The sequence below is a fragment of the Canis aureus genome, chromosome 2 (assembly GCF_053574225.1).
Source record: "Canis aureus isolate CA01 chromosome 2, VMU_Caureus_v.1.0, whole genome shotgun sequence".
NCBI lineage: Eukaryota > Metazoa > Chordata > Mammalia > Carnivora > Canidae > Canis > Canis aureus.
Genome location: NC_135612.1, coordinates 26,350,198 through 26,367,996, shown reverse-complemented (window position 1 = coordinate 26,367,996; position 17,799 = coordinate 26,350,198). Strand labels below are relative to the sequence as shown.

Sequence of the window (17,799 nt, the reverse complement as noted above, 5' to 3'; positions counted from 1 at the left end):
GTTATTTTCTTTTTGGTATGATGGAAGTGGAATTGTTTGCTTAATATCTCTTTCTGCTACTTCATTTATTGTGTAAAGATACAAGTTTCTGTATATTAATATTGTAGCCTTCAACTTTACTGAATTCAGTTATTCTACTAGTTTCATGATTGAGTTTTTGGTGTTTCCTATGTCTAGTAAAAGGTCATCTGCAAGTAGTGACAGTTTTACTTCTTCCTTACCAATTTGGATGCTTTTATTTTTACCTCTTCTGGTTTCTGGGGCTAGGGCATCCAGTACTATGTTGAATAACAGTGTTGAGAGTAGGCATGCTTGTTGTCTTCTGATCTTAGAGGAAAAGTTGTTTTTCACCACTTAGTATGAGGATGATGTTTTCTGTATGTTTGCCTTTATTATGTTGAGGCCTGTTCTCCCTGAACCCACTTTGATAAGAGTTTGTATCTTGAATGATGTTGCCCTTGTTAGATTGCTTTCTCCGCAGCTATTGAGATGATTATATGGCTTTTATCCTCATTTTGTTAATGTGTTGTAGAACACTGATTTATGGATATTTATCCAATTGTGTATCCCTGGAATAAATCTCCCTTGATCATGGTGAGTGATCCTTTTAATGTACTGTTGAATTGGTTTGCTACTGTTTTGTTGAGGATTTTTGCATCTATTTCCATTAGTGATCTTGGCCTGTAGTTTTCTTGTGTCTTGGTCTGGTTTTGGTGTCAGGGTAATGTTGGTCTCATAGAAGGTGTTTGAAGGTTTTCTTCCTTTTCTGTTCTTTGGAACAGTTTGAGCAGAATAAGTCTTAACTCTTTTTTCAATATTTGGTAGAGCTTGCCTACAAAATCCATCATCTGGTTCTGGCCTTTTCTTTGAGATTTGATTACTTGTTCAATTTTGTTACTAGTTATTGGTCTGTTCAGATTTTCTATTTCTTTATGGTTCAGTTCTAGAAGATTATATTTCTAGGAATTTCTCCATCTCTTCAAGGTTGTCCAATTTGTTGGCATGTAAGTTTTAATAGCAGTCTTTGTAACTTCTGATTTGATTTGGATCCTTTTTAAATGATTCTAGCTAAAGATTTATCAATTTTTAAATGTTTTAAAAGAAGCAGCTCTTGGTATAATTGTTCAATTTTTTTCTCTTCCTTCTGGGACCACTATATAATGCAAATACTTCTTTGGTTGATGTTGTCCAAATGATCCCTTAACCTAGTTTCTTTTTCCTATGTAGCTGGGGTACTACTGCTGTTTTCCATATGGCTTATTCATTCTTCTGTATCCTCTAATCTACTGTTGACTCCCTCTAGTGTATGATTGGTTCTTTTCAAATTTTCTGTTTGGGGTTCTGAGATCATCTACTCTCCTCCTCTCCAGTCTGGTGAGCATCTTTATGACCATTACTTTGAATTCCTTATCAGGTAGATTGGTTATCTCTGATTCACTTAGTTCAGTTATTTTTCTGAGGTTTTATCTAATTCTTTTGTTTGGAGCATATTTCTATGTGTCCTAATTTTGTTGACTTTGTCTTTATTTCTATGAATTGGGCAGAACAACTACTTTTCCTAAAGCTGAAAGAATGGTCTCATGTATGGTTGTCCCATGTGTAGACTGTGTGTACCTGGTGACTGGATGGCTGCAGCTGTGGCTGGCATGGGCTGCGGGTCCCATGGCACTTGGTGCTGGGACTGCCCTGGGACTCTCCAAGCAGAAGGCATGCCTTCCATTTTTACAATTATTGGAATACCTCTTTTTTTAAAGATAAAACAGTCATATATTTGATATCATAACAGTTTTTTCCAACGTATTCTATCATGAGCTTTTTCTTACAATATTATTCTTCAAAAACATAATGGGGTATATCTTTACTATGCTGTCATTAAAAATTATCTACCTAACATCTAATTTGTTGATCTCTACATAATTCTGTACATCTATACATAATTCTGTAACCATCTCTATACATAACTCTAATCACAACTCTATTTAGTTAGGATATATTTTTAGGAAGAGAATTCCTGAGAAATTAAAGATGAGGGGACCTTACTTATGACCAAGTTTCTTACCAAAAGATTTATATCAAGATAGAGTCCCTTTGGTAGTGAATGAGAGAACCATCTCACCATGTCCTCATGAACACCAGGAGAGGTCAAATTGGATAAACAAAAACTTGTGTTTGTTTGATTACTGATGGCTAGCTTTCTGACCTAACCTTCTCTCAGGGCCTGTTTCCTTATGCCTGAAAAGAAGTGAGGAGGGTACTAGACTCAATTATTCCTAAGGTATATACAGCACGAAACAATCCCTTTTCATCCTTGCTGTTCATTCTTGAATTATTAATTGCTTACTATTTTAGTTTGCCCTTCTTTAGGAAGCATCCCAAGAAAAAAATTCATAGGTAGATGTGCTCTAATTTAATAAAAACCAGTTTTTTTGTAAATCAAAGTTCTAACTTTTTTTTTAATAGTAGAATTTTTTAAAGGTTTATTCTAATTTACAAAGTTTCCTTTAAGTAGCAAATTTGCCTGGTACAGTGAAAACATGATTTAATCATCAAATATTGGATTTTTCAAAAAGCTAGTTACTGTGTAAATGACAAGATATTTAGTTCAGATACTATCTAAGCTATAGTGCACAGATAGCTTAATGGAACATTAACAGGTCAAAGAACAAAACAAAGGTGTCACTGTAATTTTACCTTTTTTTTTCCCCTGAAGATTTACTTATTAGAGAGAGGGGGTGGGCAAGCAGGGGGAGGGGCAAAAGGAGAGAGACAAGCAGACTCCCAACCTAGCAGGGAGCCTGATGCAGGACTCGATACCAGGACTCTGGGATCATGACCCAAAGCAAAGTCAGATGCTCAACCACTCTAAGCCACCCAGGCAGTCCTGTGATTTTACTTTTAGATAAACTTAAAGGAGAGACTGATGGGGGGTAGTGTCTGACATGCACACTAATGGTTTTCATAGATTTAAAAGGGTCTCACAAAAAGTAACTCAAAAGACTGGGAGAGCAACCCTCCCCTCTATACTTTAGAGAAATACTGAGAAAGAAGAAATTGTTAAGTCCACCTAACATGGTAATTTCTTATTTCTCCTAGTATTGTTCTTATTAATGCCTTGCATATGTCTTTTTTTTTTTGCATATGTCTTCTATGCAAATTAATCATTCATCTTTTTCACTATCAAAGGTTGAGCTTGTTCAGATAGTCATCGATGGAGTCAACTACCTCGTGGATTGTGAAAAGAAGTTGGAGAGAGGTCAAGATATTAAGGTCCCACCACCTCTGCCTCAGTTTAGCAGGAAGTGAACTTTTTCTTTTTCAAACTACAAATAATCTGTCTGCTGGTATGACAGACATCAAGAATTTTTACTCTGAGAGTTTTTATAGACTTGGAAAAATGTAAAATTGTATATCCTATCTTTAAAATAAAACTCTCCTTAATATCCTTAGTTTCCCTGATTTTTAAAATTAAGAATGCAAATAAATCAAATTACAAGTAGCAGGCAAAAATATGTTAAAGCAAGATAAAACATTTTTAAGACCACTTACACACAAATCTAAAAACCTTCCAGTCATCTAGATAATATTAAGACTAACAAAACTTTATGGGCAACATTGGTATATTACTCCTTCATTTTCCAATCATATTTCTGGTAACTAGAGCATCTCTCTTGAGGATGTGGAAATAAATACAACTACACAAATGAGGACACACAGAGGTACTTATTCAGGGATGGATACAGAAAGGGAGAGTCAGCCACCATCACTTAAATTTATCAGAAACTCAAATACAAGCATACAAAACCATTCCGGTGACAAATGGGAGTTTCAGGTATAACCTGATGGGGTTGTAGGCATGAAGAAACAAAGCAGAACAACTCGAAATAAGGTATCTAATGGAACTGGTTTGAGAAGCATATTTAGCTTTCTTTGGTTGGTCCTGAGTTGGAAGAAGGGTAAAAAAAAATTAGGGAAAATGGCACTTAAACAGACCATGCCAAATCTCTCAGCTGTTAAGTTAGACAGTGGCTTGGCTTCCTGAACTGGATGCTGCAAAGATTATGAGTTAAAGTAATACTGTCAAATATGGTCTGAAATTGTGTGTTTGTATATATGTGTGTGTGTATTTTATATATATATATATATATATATATAATTTTTTATTCATGAGAGACAGAGAGGGGGAGGGAGGCAGAGACACAGGCAGAGGGAGAAGCAGGCTCCATGCAGGAAGCCCAATGCGGGACTCGATCCCGGACTCCAGGATCATGCCCTGGGCTGAAGGCAGGCACCAAACCGCTGAGCCACCCAGGGATCCCCATGGGTTTGTATATTTACTCTCTCAAGAGAAATATACAATTTGAGGTCGAATATTGAATATGTGTTAGTATAATTCAAAAGCTAAATTATTCCCTCAGCATGCATATACTTATATCAAATTCTGATATACTTTTACATCCATCATGTGATATCTGGAACATGAAGGGGCATGACAGAAGAGTTAGGGGGAACTCTGTAGGAAGTTGTGAAATTGTGCCACAACATTAAAAAAAAGTGTTTGCTTCAGTGACAGGAATGAGATCAAGTTCTGCATTCTGCAGGTGAACACTATAGGTGCTAGGGTAAAAATTAATTGCTGTTCTAAATGTACACATTTGCCTTCCATCCTGCTACACTGAGAAAAAATGAAAAGAGAATGTAGTCAGGCTAGTGCTGATAGGTATCACATTAATGTCTGAATGGTAAATTGATGTGTGGTAAAAATTCAGACAAGGAAACTGGAGTCAATATAACTGAAAATATCATGTTAAATATCTTGAATGGGATGGAATGGAGGCTGTTCTATCAGTCAAGGCCTATAGACAAAGGAGAGATCAGAACTTCATGCAGACTGGCATTCTAGGGACAGACAGATGAGGGGGAGCTAACACTGGTGGTATGGTAGTTGACTCCATATGCACATTGGAATTGCACAAGTCCCAACTCTCCCACCATAGGACATTAAGTGATTTACTCAACCTCTATGTTCCTCTGTTTCCTTCGTATATAATGATCACAATAATGACTACCTCATAGGGCTGTTGGGAGCAGAACATTGATAATTGCAAAATGCATTTCAAAGTGCTCAATACATTGTAAGCACTATATAGGGAGTTTTTGGAAAAAGTCATAAAAAGATAGGAACCATTACAGTAATATTACAATAACCGATCTCTGAATATCCCTTAAAACCATGCTTTATGGCAAACCAACAGACCTGACAGTTCCTCTTCTGAAAGGCCTTATAAGAGGTAAATGAAGGCAAATGCCTACAGCTAAAGAAACATAAGCATATAGGAGCTGAGGAGATCAGCAGGGGCATATGCCAACATTATTTTGGTGGGCTTTTTTGTTTTTTTGAAAGAACAGCTGGAAGGCAAGCACTGGCATAAAAATATATGGATACTGACATAGAAAGGAAGCAAGCTTTGTGATCTAAACCTACATGACAACATTTAAAAAGAGTCAATTATCTATTCTTCTCAAGCTATTCCCAGAAACAGAAGACGAAGGAAAAGTTTGAAATTCATTCTACCACACCAGCATTAGCCTGATACCAAGACCAAAAGCACAGAGAAGAAGAAAACCCAGGCCAGTATCTTTGATGAACACATGCAAAACTCCCCAGCCAAACATGAGCACAATCAATTCAACAGCACATGAAAAGGATCATTCATCATGGTCCAGTGGGATTTATTCCTGAGACACAAGGGTGGTTCAATACTCACAAATCAAGCAATGGGATACATCACATTAATAAGAGGGAGGATAAAAACCCTATCATCTCAGTAGATGCAGAGAAAGCATCTAACAAAATACAATATCCATCCATGATACAAACTCTCATCAAAGGGGATTCAGGGAAAACAGTCCTCAACATAATAAAGGCCATATATGAACAACTCACAGCTAAACACATACTCAATGGATGAAAAAATTTTTCCTCTTAGATCAGGAGGATGACAAGCATGTCTACCCTCACCAGTTTTATTCACCATAGTAGTGGACATCATAGCTACAGCAATCAGAGAAGGAAAGAAAAAGCATCCAAAGTGGTAAGGAGGAAGTACAACTATCACTATTGTAGATGACATGATAATATACATACAAAACCCAAAGGTCTCCATAAAAAAAAAAAAAAAAAAAACTCCATTAGAAACCAGGAAGAAAGTATCAGAATACATGAAATCATTAAAGTTGCAGAATACAAAATTAATACGCAGAAATCTGTTGTGTTTCTACACACCAATAACAAAGTAGAGACTAAGCAAACAATTCCACTTACATCGCACCAAAAAGAAAACATCACCTAGGAATAAATTGGACTAAGGAGGAGGTAAAAGACCTATCCTCAGAGAACAAGACGACATTGATGAAAGAAATTTGATGACACAAACAAATGGAAAATATACCATGCTCATGGACTGGAAGAATGAATATTGCTGGAATGTTCATACTGCCCAAAGCAATCTACAGATTCAGAATGGTCCCTATCAAAACAACACTAGCATTTTCTGCCAAACTAGAATAAATAAATTTCCATGAAGTCGAAAAAAAACTCAAACAGCCAAGGCACTCTTGAGAGAGAAGAACAAAGTTGGAGGTATCACAATCTCAGGTGTCAAGATATACTGCAAAACTATAGTAATCAAAGCAGTATGGTACCAGCACCAAAAGAGACCTTTAGATCCAGGGAACAGGACAGAGAGCTCGGAAAAGACCCCATGATCCTCTGGTCAGTTAATCTACAGCAAAGGGGGCAAGAGTATACAATGGGGGAAAGATGGTCTTTTCAGCAAATGGTGCTGAGGAAACTGGATGGCTAAATGCATAAGAATGAAACTGGACCACTTTCCTATACCACACACAAGAATAAACTCAAGATGGATTAAAGAGCTAAATGTGAGGCATGGAGCCATAAAACTCCTAACAGAAAACTTAGACAGTAAAACACTGGACATTGGCCTCAACAACATACTTATGGATAGGTCTCCTCAGGCACGTAAAACAAAAGCAGTAACACACAACTGGGACCTCAACAAAATAACAAGCTTCTGCACAGCGAAGGAAACTATCAACACAATGAAAAGGCAACCTACTGAATGGGACAAAATACAAGTGATATTTCCAATAAGGGGTTCATATCTAAAATATGTAAAGCACTCACTGAAGTCAACATGGAAACAACAAATCATTAAAAGATGGGCAGAACATCTAAATATACATTTTCCCCCAAGAAGACCTACAAATAACCACCAGACACATGAAAAGAATCTCCACATTACTAACATCAAGGAAATGCAAACCATAATCACAATGAGACAGTACCTCACATTTGTCAGAATGGCCAGAATCACACAGACAAGAAATGACAAGTGTCAACGAGGATGTGGAGGAAAAGGAGCCCTCATGCACTGTTGGTGGCAATGTAAACTGGTGCAGTCACCATGAAAAACTATGGAGTTTCCCCAAAATATTAAAGGTGGAATTACTGGATCACCATGTGATCCACTATGAGTTGTTTACCCAAAGAAAACAAAGACACAAATTTGAAACGGTATAAGCACCTCATGTGGATAATACTGCAGCATTATTTACAATAAACATGATGTGGCAACTATCTACGTGTCTGTGATAGGTTGAACAGATTAAGAAGTCATCTAAAGGATTCAAGGGACTTCATGACTGCAGAATTTAGACCTAATCAGGCTGAAATCAAAAATCAATTAAATGAGATACAATCCAAACTGGAGGTCCTAATGATGAGGGTTAATGAGGTAGAAGAAAGAATGAGCGACATAGAAGACAAGCGACAAGCTGATGGCAAGGAAGGAAGCTGAGGAAAAAAGAGAAAAACAATTAAGAGCCCGTGAGGAAAGGTTAAGGTAAATAAATGATAACCTCAGAAGGAAGAATCTACATATAATTGGGGTTCTAGAGAGTGCTGAGAAGGGCCAGAGGGCAGAAAGCATATTTGAACAAATCATAGCTGAGAACTTCCCTAACTTGGGGAGGGAAACAGGCATTCAGATCCAGGAGATAGAGGTTTTCCCCTCCCAAAATCAATAAAAACCGTTCAGCACCTCGACATTTAATAGTGAAACTTGCCAATTCCAAAGGTAAAGAGAAGATCCTAAAAGTAGTAAGAGACAAGAGATCCCTAACTTATATGGGGGGAAATATAAGATTAACAGCAGACCTCTCCACAGAGACCTGGCAGGCCAGAAAGGGCCGGCAGGATATATTCAGGGCACTAAATGAGAAGAACATGCAGCCAAGAATACTCTATCCAGCAAGGCTCTCATTCAGAATAGAAGGAGAGATAAAGAGCTTTCAAGATAGGCAGAAACTGAAAGAATATGTGACCACCAAACCAGCTCAGCAAGAAATATTAAGGGGGACCCTGCAAAAGAAACAGGAAGCCCAAAGAAATAATCTGTAAAAACAGGGACTGAATAGCTATTATGATGACCCTAAATTCATATCTTTCACTAGTTACTCTGAACATGAATGGGCTAAATGATCCCATCAAAAGACACAGGTTTTCAAACTGGATAAAAAAGCAAGACCCATTTATTTGCTGTCTACAAGAGACTCATTTTAGACCTAAGGACACCTCTAGCCTGAAAATGAAAGGTTGGAGAACCATTTACCATTCAAGTGGTCCTCAAAAGAAAGCAGGGGTAGCAATCCTCATGTCAGATAAAGTTTATCCCAAAGACTACAGTAAGTGTTGAAGAGGGACATTATATCATACTTAAAGGGTCTATCCAACAAGGAGACCTAAGAGTCATGAATATTTATACCCCTAATGTGGGAGCTGCCAAGTATATCAATTAATAACCAAAGTAAAGACATACTTAGATAACAATACACTAATAGGAGACTTCAACATGGCATTTTCTGCAAATGACAGATCTTCTAAACACATCACCAAAGAAACAAGGGCTTTATTTATTTTAAAGATTTTATTTATTTATACATGAGAGACAGAGAGAGATAGAGAGTGAGAGTGAGAGAGAAAGAGAGAGAGGCAGAGACACAGGCAGAGAGAGCAGCAGGCTCCATGCAGGGAGCCCAATGTGGGACTCGATCCTGGACCTCCAGGATCAGGCCCTGGACTGCAGGTGGTGCTAAACCGCTGAGCCACCCGGGCTGCCCAAAACAAAGGCTTTTAAATGATACACTGGACCAGATAGATTTCACAGATACATAAAGAACTTTCCATTCGAATGCAACTGAATACACATTCTTCTCAAGTGCACACGGAACTTTCTCCAGAACAGACCACATACTGGGTCACAAATGATACCAAAAGATTGGATTGTCCCTGCATATTTTCAGACCATAATGCTTTGAAACTTGAACTCAATCATAAGAAATTTAGAAGAAACTCAAACACTGGAGGTTAAAGAGCATCCTATTAAAAGATGAATGGGTCAACCAGGAAATTAGAGAAGAATTAAGAAGATTCATGGAAACTAATGAAACTGAAGATACAACCATTCAAAATCTTTGGGATACAAAGCAGTCCTAAGAGGGGAAATGCATCACAATAGAAGCCTCCTTCAAAAAAACTGGAAAAAACTCAAACACACACGCACCTAAAGGAAGTGGAAGAAGAACAGCAAATAAAACCTAGCAGAAGAGAGATAATAACCTAAATACACCAAGCAGAAGAGAGATAATAAAGATTCTAGCATAACTCAATGAAATAGAGACCAGAAGAACTGTAGAACAGATCAACAAAACCAGGAGTTGGTTCTTTGAAAGAATTCATAAGATAGATAAACCAGTAGCCAAAAGACCATGAACAGAAATTTCACAAAAGAAGACATAGACATGGCCAACAATCACATAAGAAAATGTTCTGCATCCTTTTCCATCAGAGAAATACAAATCAAAACCACAATGAGATATCACCTCACACCAGCAAGAATGGTGAAAATTAACAAGACAGGAAACAACAAATGTTGGAGAGGACGTGGAGAAAGGGGAACCCTCTTGCACTGTTGGTCAGAATGTGAACTGGTGCAGCCACTCTGGAAAACTGTGTGGAGGTTCCTCAAACAGTTAAAAATAGAACTATCTTGTGACCCAGCAATTGCACTGCTGGGGATTTACCCTAAAGATAAAGATGCAGTGAAACACCGGGACACCTGCACCTCAATGTTTATAGCAGCAATGTCCACAACAGCCAAACTGTGGAAGGAGCCTTGGTGCCCATCGAAAGATGAATGGATAAAGAAGATGTGTAATATATCTTCTGTGTATATCTATATACGATGGAATATTACTCAGGCATCAGAAACAACAAATACCCACCATTTGCTTCGACGTGGATGGAACTGGATGGTATCCTGCTGAGTGAAGTAAGTCAATCGGAGAGGGACAACCATTGTATGGTTTCACTCATAAGGGGAATAAAGAAAATAGTGAAAAGGATTATAGGGGAAAGGAGAGAAAATGCGTAGGAAATACCAGAGAGGATGATGGAACGTGAAAGACTCCTAACTCTGGGAAGCAAACAAGGGGAGGTGGGAGCGGGGGATGGTGTGGCTGGGCGACGGGCACTGAGGAGGGCACTGGACAGGATGAGCACTGGGTGTTATATGTTGGCAAATAGAACTCCAATAAAAAAAATACAAAAAAAAAAAAGACGTCATATAGAATATTACTCAGCCATAAGAAATGAGATTTTTACCCTTTACAACAGCATGGGTGGATCTAGATGGTATTTTGCTAAGTGAAGTAAGTTAGAGAGCAAGCAAGTAGTACCATTTGATTTCACTTGTGTGTGGAATGACAAAAAGAAATGAGTAACAGATTCATAAATACAGAAAACAAACTGTTGTTGTTTGCCAAAGGGGAGGTGATTATGGAATCAGTGAAATAAGTGATGTGGATTAAGACTTACAAATTTGCAGTTATAAAATAAAGTCAGGAAGATGAAAAGTACAGGAATGGGAACATAGTCACAAGAAAAAAAAAAAAGGTTTTGAAACCCAGCATCCCAAACAGCAAGAATTCTTAAACAAGAATTAACAGAGTATCTCCAGTACAGGAAGTATAGCTAATATCTTTCCTTTTTGTAATATTTTTACCTAATTCATTTGTCACCTTTGCCATTCGTTCTACTCATCAATAGCAAAATCACATTTGCATTGAATATTAGTTTGCCACAGACTTTAATTATCTTATCTACATTTGAAACTACTGATTTATAAGACTATTTGACCTTTATTGTATTATAAGGAATTATTCATCTGTAACTTTCCTTTTTAAGAACAAGATATTCATAACTAAAGACAGGCATTTAATAACCAGGTCTACAATGAAATTTCTAAACACTCAATCTGGCATCTCAATTCTTGTTGAAATCTCCATATTCATTAAATATCCTTCCCTGACTGTTCCTCATTTTTCAGATCATGTAACAGCATCTAAATTGGATACAAGAATATTCTTTCTCCTCAAGCATTGCCAAACATTTGATAGATATAATCCTGTTTGCAGAAGTTGTGGCAATTTAGACTTTTGCCACAAAAAATAAGCATACTAGCAATGTTACAGTGAAAATAAAAGGTGTTTGATGTGAAAGTAAGTCTATTGAAAGAGATAGACTTGTAATTATTAAAATTCTAATTGAATGTCCTATCTCCCAAGCAAAGTAGTCATAGCATGCAAATAGTTCCTATTTCCTACAGTTCAATCAGTATTCATGAAGCAATGATGTGAAAGAACATTGTTCTTAGTCATGGGATCTTTTTAATTTGCTATACTTCATCTGAAGCAGAATGCAGATAAAGGAAGCTTTGATGGCTAGGAAATCATTCTGGTTCTCTTGCATGGGGAAAGAGAAACCTGTGTCCTTCTCCTTGACTTCGCTGCTACACTATCATCATAAGTATGTCTGTTTATGGAGACTTGGTTATTCTCCCTCAGGCCAAAAGTCATATAAGAACATATTTTGGAAGCAGACACAAGTTGTTTTGAGGTCAAAAGATCTGCCATAAACTCTGGCTCTGCCATTATTCAACTATATGAATAAGGGCATTTTTTTTCATAGTCTTATTCTTTCTCAAATTTTATTTTATTTTTTTAAAAGATGTTATTTATTCATAGAGAGAGAGAGAGAGAGAGAGAGAGAGAGAGAGGCAGAGACACAAGCAGGCTCCATGCAGAGAGCCTGACGTGGGACTCCATCCAGGGTCTCCAGGATCACGCCCTGGGCTGCAGGCAGCGCTAAACTGCTGCGCCACCAGGGCTGCCCTCTTTTTCAAATTTTAAATTCCAGTTAACAGTGGAATATTAGTTTCAGATATAGAATTTAGTGATTTGTCACTTACATACAAAACAGTGCTCATTACAGGTGTCCTCCTTAATACTTATCACCCATTTAACCTCACTCTGCCCATGTTCCCTCCAGCATCAGTTTGTTGTATGGTTTGCCCCCCCCACTACATTCATCTGTTTTGTTTCCTAAATTCCACACATGACTGAAATCATATGTTGTCTTTCTCTGAGTTATTTCCACTTAGCATAATACACTCTAGCTCAATCCACAACATTGTAAATAAGATTTCACTCTTTTTGATGGTTGATTTTGAATTTGAATGAAATTGTAATATATTTATATCATATATAAATGTAGTTTCTTAGCTCCATTTATCAGTCGATGGATATTTGGGTTCTTTCCGTAATTTGGCTGTTGATAATGCTGTTATAAACATCAGGGTGCATGTATCCCTTCAAATCAGTATTTTTGTATCCTCTGGGTAAATACCTAGTAGTGCAACTGCTGGGTCATAGGGTAGTTTTATTTTTAACTTTTTAAGGAAAGCTCCATACTGTTTTCCACAGTGGCTGCGCCAGTTGCATTCCCACCAACAGCGTAAAAGGGTTTCCCTTCCTCTGCATTCTTACCAACATCTGTTATTTCCTGTGTTGTTAATTTTAGTCATTCTGAGAGATGAAAGGTGGTATCTTATTGTAGTTTTGATTTGTATTTCCCTGATGATAAGTGATGTTGAGCACCTTTTCATGTGTCTGTTAGTCAATTGTATGTCTTTTTCAGAGAAATGTCTTCTGCCTTGAATTATTTGGCTTTGGATTATTGAGTTCTATAAGTTCTTATATATTTTGGATACTAACCCTTTATCAGATATGCCGTTTGCAAATACCTTCTCCCATTCCGTAGACTGCCTTTTAATTTTGTTGATTGTTTCCTTCGCTGTGCAGAAGTTTTTTAACTTGATAAAGTCCCAATAGTTTATTTTTGCCTTTGTTTCCCTTGCCTCAGAAGATGTATTTACTAAGAAGTTGCTATAAGCAAAGTAAAAAAGGTTAGTGTTTGTGTTCTCTAGGATTTTGATGGTTTCTTGTGTCACATTTAAGTCTATTTTATGTTTTGTGTATGGTGTAAGAAAGTGATCTACTTTCATTCTGCATGTGGCTCTTCAGTTTTCCCAACACCATTTGTTGTAAAGTCTTTTTTCCATTGGATATTCTTTCCTGCTTTGTCAAAGATTAGTTGACCATATAGTTGTGGGTTCATTTCTGGGTTTTCCATTCTGTTCCATGGATCTACATGTCTGTTTTTGTCCCAGTGTTTTTATCACTACAGCTTTGTAATATAACAAAGTCTGGAATCGTGATGCCTCAGCTTTGCTCTTCTTTTTCAAGGTCACTTTGGCTATTCTGGTTTTTCATGGTTCCATACACATTTTAGGATTCTTCGTTCTAGTTCTTTGAAAAATGCTGTTTGTATTTTGACAGACTAATTAAATGTGTAAATTGCTTTGGATAATAGAGATATTTTAATAATATTTGTTCTTCCAATCCATGAATATGGAATGTTTTTCCATTTCTTTGCATCAATTTCTTTCAGAAGTGCTTTATAGTTTTCATAGTACAGACCTTTCACCTCTTTGGTTAGATTCTTTTTAACTTAATAGAATCTTGATTTCATTTGTAAAATGGAGGTAATTCCTGTCTCACAAAGTTTTTATGATGAATAAATAATAAGGCAGTGACTTTTTTTGCTGTAACTTATGTAGAAAAATTTTGTATTAGAATCCAGTACACATATAGGAGTATATAGATGTATAAATATACAACCCAAATAAGTTTTACATAATAATTATCTTTATTAATTGAAATGCACTGTTTCTATTCTATAGTTCCTATTCCCTTTGCTTTTAAAAAACACCTGGGGTATATGGAAGGAAGATATGCTTACTAATCTCATAGCCCATGCTGGAGGGGCAGGGATCACTGGGAGACTTCTCTAAGAACAGAAGAACTGGTGGGCACCATTTCTTTCCTCTGCCCCCCAGACTAGATATACAGACACCTGCAGGAAACTGCATTCTCCACCTCGCTTACTAAGAATTCACCCTGCCCATGGATAGGTCTGTGGATTTGCCCTCTCCAATATAGCCACCCTCAGCAGGAGTTTTGAGCAACTGCAGGTCCTTTCCCATAACAGATGTTTGTGGACCTTACTGACACAAATGCCCCACCTCTGCACTCCCCTGTAGAATCTCTTCTAGCCCTGCAGCAAGAGTTTTCTAAAACAGTTTCAGGTCCCTTCCTGCAGGAGATCTATGCAAATCTTGCTAAGACTCTATGTCCTGCCCTCACATTCTCCTGCAGACCTGCTCCCTCCAATCACCCTTGGCTAGAGCCCATCCAAAGCACTGCCATAAGCCTGGCATTGTGCAAGTAGCCCTGGCAGGGATGAGCACCCTTCCAAAAGATTCCTTCCTGGGTGTAGAGGGGGAGATAATTACCCATACCAGTGTAACCCTGTCCCTAGCAGTGGGCTGGGAATAGATATCTGGTCTGAATGCAGGTCCTATCTACCAACCACAGCTTCTCGGGGGACAACCATAGGTAAAATATCCTGCAGTTCAGTCCTCCTGCAGCTCTGGCAAACACCTGCTCTGACTCAACTCACCCCCAGTGGCTCCAGACTGGATCAGTAACAACACAGGGACTTAACTCTGTCTCCAATGGGCAAAGAGAAACATTGCAGGTAGCTGGCATGAAGACAAACATGGCTCAGCCACAACAATAGGATGCAAGCAAAACACATAGGAAACACCCAAGTGCAGGTTTTGGTGAACAGGTGACATTGCACTGCAGAGCACTACAGGACCTCTACTTCATAAGACCACTGCTTTCAAAAGCAAAAGAGACAAAAACAGACACAAAGAGTTAGACAAAATGAGGAGACAGAGGAATATATCCCAATGAAAGAACAGGACAAAATCACTGCAAGAGAGCTAAATGGAGATAAGTAATATGCTTGACACAGAATATAAAGGGTGACCATCATAAAGATACTCATTGGTCTTGAGAAAACAGTAGAGAACCTTAGTGAGATCCAGACAGACCATAAAAAAGAACCAATCAGAGATGAATTTAGTAAGTGAAATATAAAATACACTAGGTGAAATAAATTGTAGACTAGAGAAGAATGGTTGAGCAACCTGGAGGATAGAGAGATGGAAAGTAATCAAGCTGAAGGGCAGAGAGAAAAAAATAATAATAAATGAAAACACATTTTGGAACTCAGTAACACCATCAGGCATGATAATGTTCATATTACAGGGATCCTAGAAGGAGAAGAGAGAAAAAAGGGGGCAGCAAATTTATTAGAAGAAATAGATGAAAACTTCCTTATCTGGGGAAGAGAACAAAGATCCAGATCCAAAAGGTACACAGAGCTCCCAATAAAATCCATCCAAGAAGGGCTACGCCAAGGAACACGGATTAAAATGGCATACAGTAGTGATAAAGAGAGAATTCTGAAAGCAGCCAAGAGGAAAGGAAACAGTTACATACAAGGGAAAGGCTATCAGCTAGTTTTTCAGCAGAAACTTTGCAAGACTGAAGAAAGTGGCATGATATCTTCAAAATGCTGAAAGGGAGAAACACCTACTGCCAAGAATACTCTATACTCTATCCAGTAAGGCTATCATTCAGAATAGAAGGAGAGATAAAAAGAAAAGAAAGGAACAGAGAAGAATTATAAAATCAACTATAGGGCAGCCCGGGTGGTTCAGCGGTTTAGTGCCGCCTGCAGCCCCGGGTGTGATCCTGGAGACCCGGGATGGAGTCCCACATCGGGCTCCCTGCATGGAGCCTGCTTCTCCCTCTGCCTGTGTCTCTCATGAATACATACATAAAATCTTTAAAAAACAAAAACAACAACAACAAAAAAACCCCACAATTATACACTGAATAACAAAGTGGCAACAACTATGTACCTATCAATAATTACTTGGAATGTAAAGGGACTAAATACCCCAATCAAAAGACACAGGGTGACAGAATGGATATAAAGGAAATACTCATCTATATGCTGCCTATAAGAGACTTATTTCAGACCTAAAGACACATGCAGATGAAAAGTGAAGGGATGGAAAAACACTTATCATTCAAATGGAGGTGAAAGGAAAGCTGGGGGTAGCCCAGGTGGCTCAGTGGTTTACCGCCCCCTTCAGTTCAGGGCCTGATCCTGGAGACCCCGGACCAAGTCCCACCTCAGGCTCCCTGCAAGGAGCCTGCTTCTCCCTCTGCCTGTGTCTCTGCCTCTCTCTCTCTCTCATGAATAAATAAATAAAATCTTAAAAAAAAAAAAAAAAAGGAAACGAAACACAATGGTCCAAAATTTTGGGGATGCACCAAAAGCTATTCTTTTTTTTCTTTGGGTAAGAAAACCCAAAAGCAGTAGAAGGAAGGAAATCATAAAGATTGGAGCAAAAATAAGTGAAATAGAATCTTAAAAAAAAAAAAAAAATCTAATAATGAAACCAGGAGCTGGTTCCTTGAAAGGATCAACAGAAATGATACACCTTTAGACAGACTCTTTAAAAAAAAAAAAAAAAAAAAAAAAGGACTCAAAATCAGAACTGAAAGAGAAATATCAACACCAAAGAGATACAAGAGAATTTATGAGAAATTATATGCCCACAAATTGGACAACCTAGAAGAAATGGGTAAGTTCCCAGAAATCTATAACCTCCAAAAACTGAATGAGGAAGAAATAGAAAATTTGAACAGACCAATTAATGAAATTGAATCAGTGATCAAAAAACTCCCAACAAAAAAAGAGTCCAGGATCAGGTGGCTTCACAAGTAAATTCTACCAAACATTTAAAAAAAGTTTCTTTCTTCTCAAATTATTTCAAAAAGTAGAAGAGAAAGGAAAGCTTCCAAATTCCTTCTGAGGCCAGCATTACTCTGATATCAAAACCAGATAAAGACACTATAAGAGAACTACACAACAGTACTTCTGATGAACACAGATGTCCAAAAATCAACAAAATAACAGCAAACTGAATCCAACAATACATCAAAAAATCACTGACCAAGATCAAGTGGGATTTATTCCTGAGACGCAAAGGTGGTTCAATATTTTCAAATCAATCAACATGATATATCACATCAAGAAAAGATAAAAACTGTATGAGTATTTCAATACAGAAAAAGCATTTGACAAAGTGCAACTTCCATTCAAAATAAAAACCCTCAATGAGGGATGGATCCTTGGGTGGCTCAGCGGCTTAGTGCCTGCCTTTGGCCCGGGGCGTGATCCTGGAGTCCAGGGATCGAGTCCCGCATTAGGCTCCCTGCAGGGAGCCTGCCTCTCTCTCTGTGTATCTCTCATTGATAAATAAATAAAATCTAAAACAAAACAAAACAAAACAAAAAAACCCCCAATAAAGTAAGTTTAGCGGGAACATACCTCAC

General features: G+C 37.8%; 2 protein-coding genes across 3 annotated transcripts in view; one reads left to right on the top strand and one right to left on the bottom strand.

The window, feature by feature from the left end:
• The window catches only part of CKMT2 (creatine kinase, mitochondrial 2), a 31,673-nt gene extending 28,231 nt beyond the window's left edge, over positions 1-3,442 (top strand). For both annotated transcript variants that reach the window (XM_077866431.1, XM_077866421.1), the window contains exon 10: positions 3,184-3,442. In XM_077866431.1, coding sequence (XP_077722557.1) covers positions 3,184-3,303 — 120 coding nt within the window. In that variant the 3' untranslated portion in view covers positions 3,304-3,442. The remainder of the gene's footprint in view (positions 1-3,183) is intronic.
• LOC144291646 (uncharacterized) overlaps positions 1-17,799 on the bottom strand; it is a 39,444-nt gene that overhangs the window by 6,517 nt on the left and 15,128 nt on the right. The window lies entirely within an intron of this gene.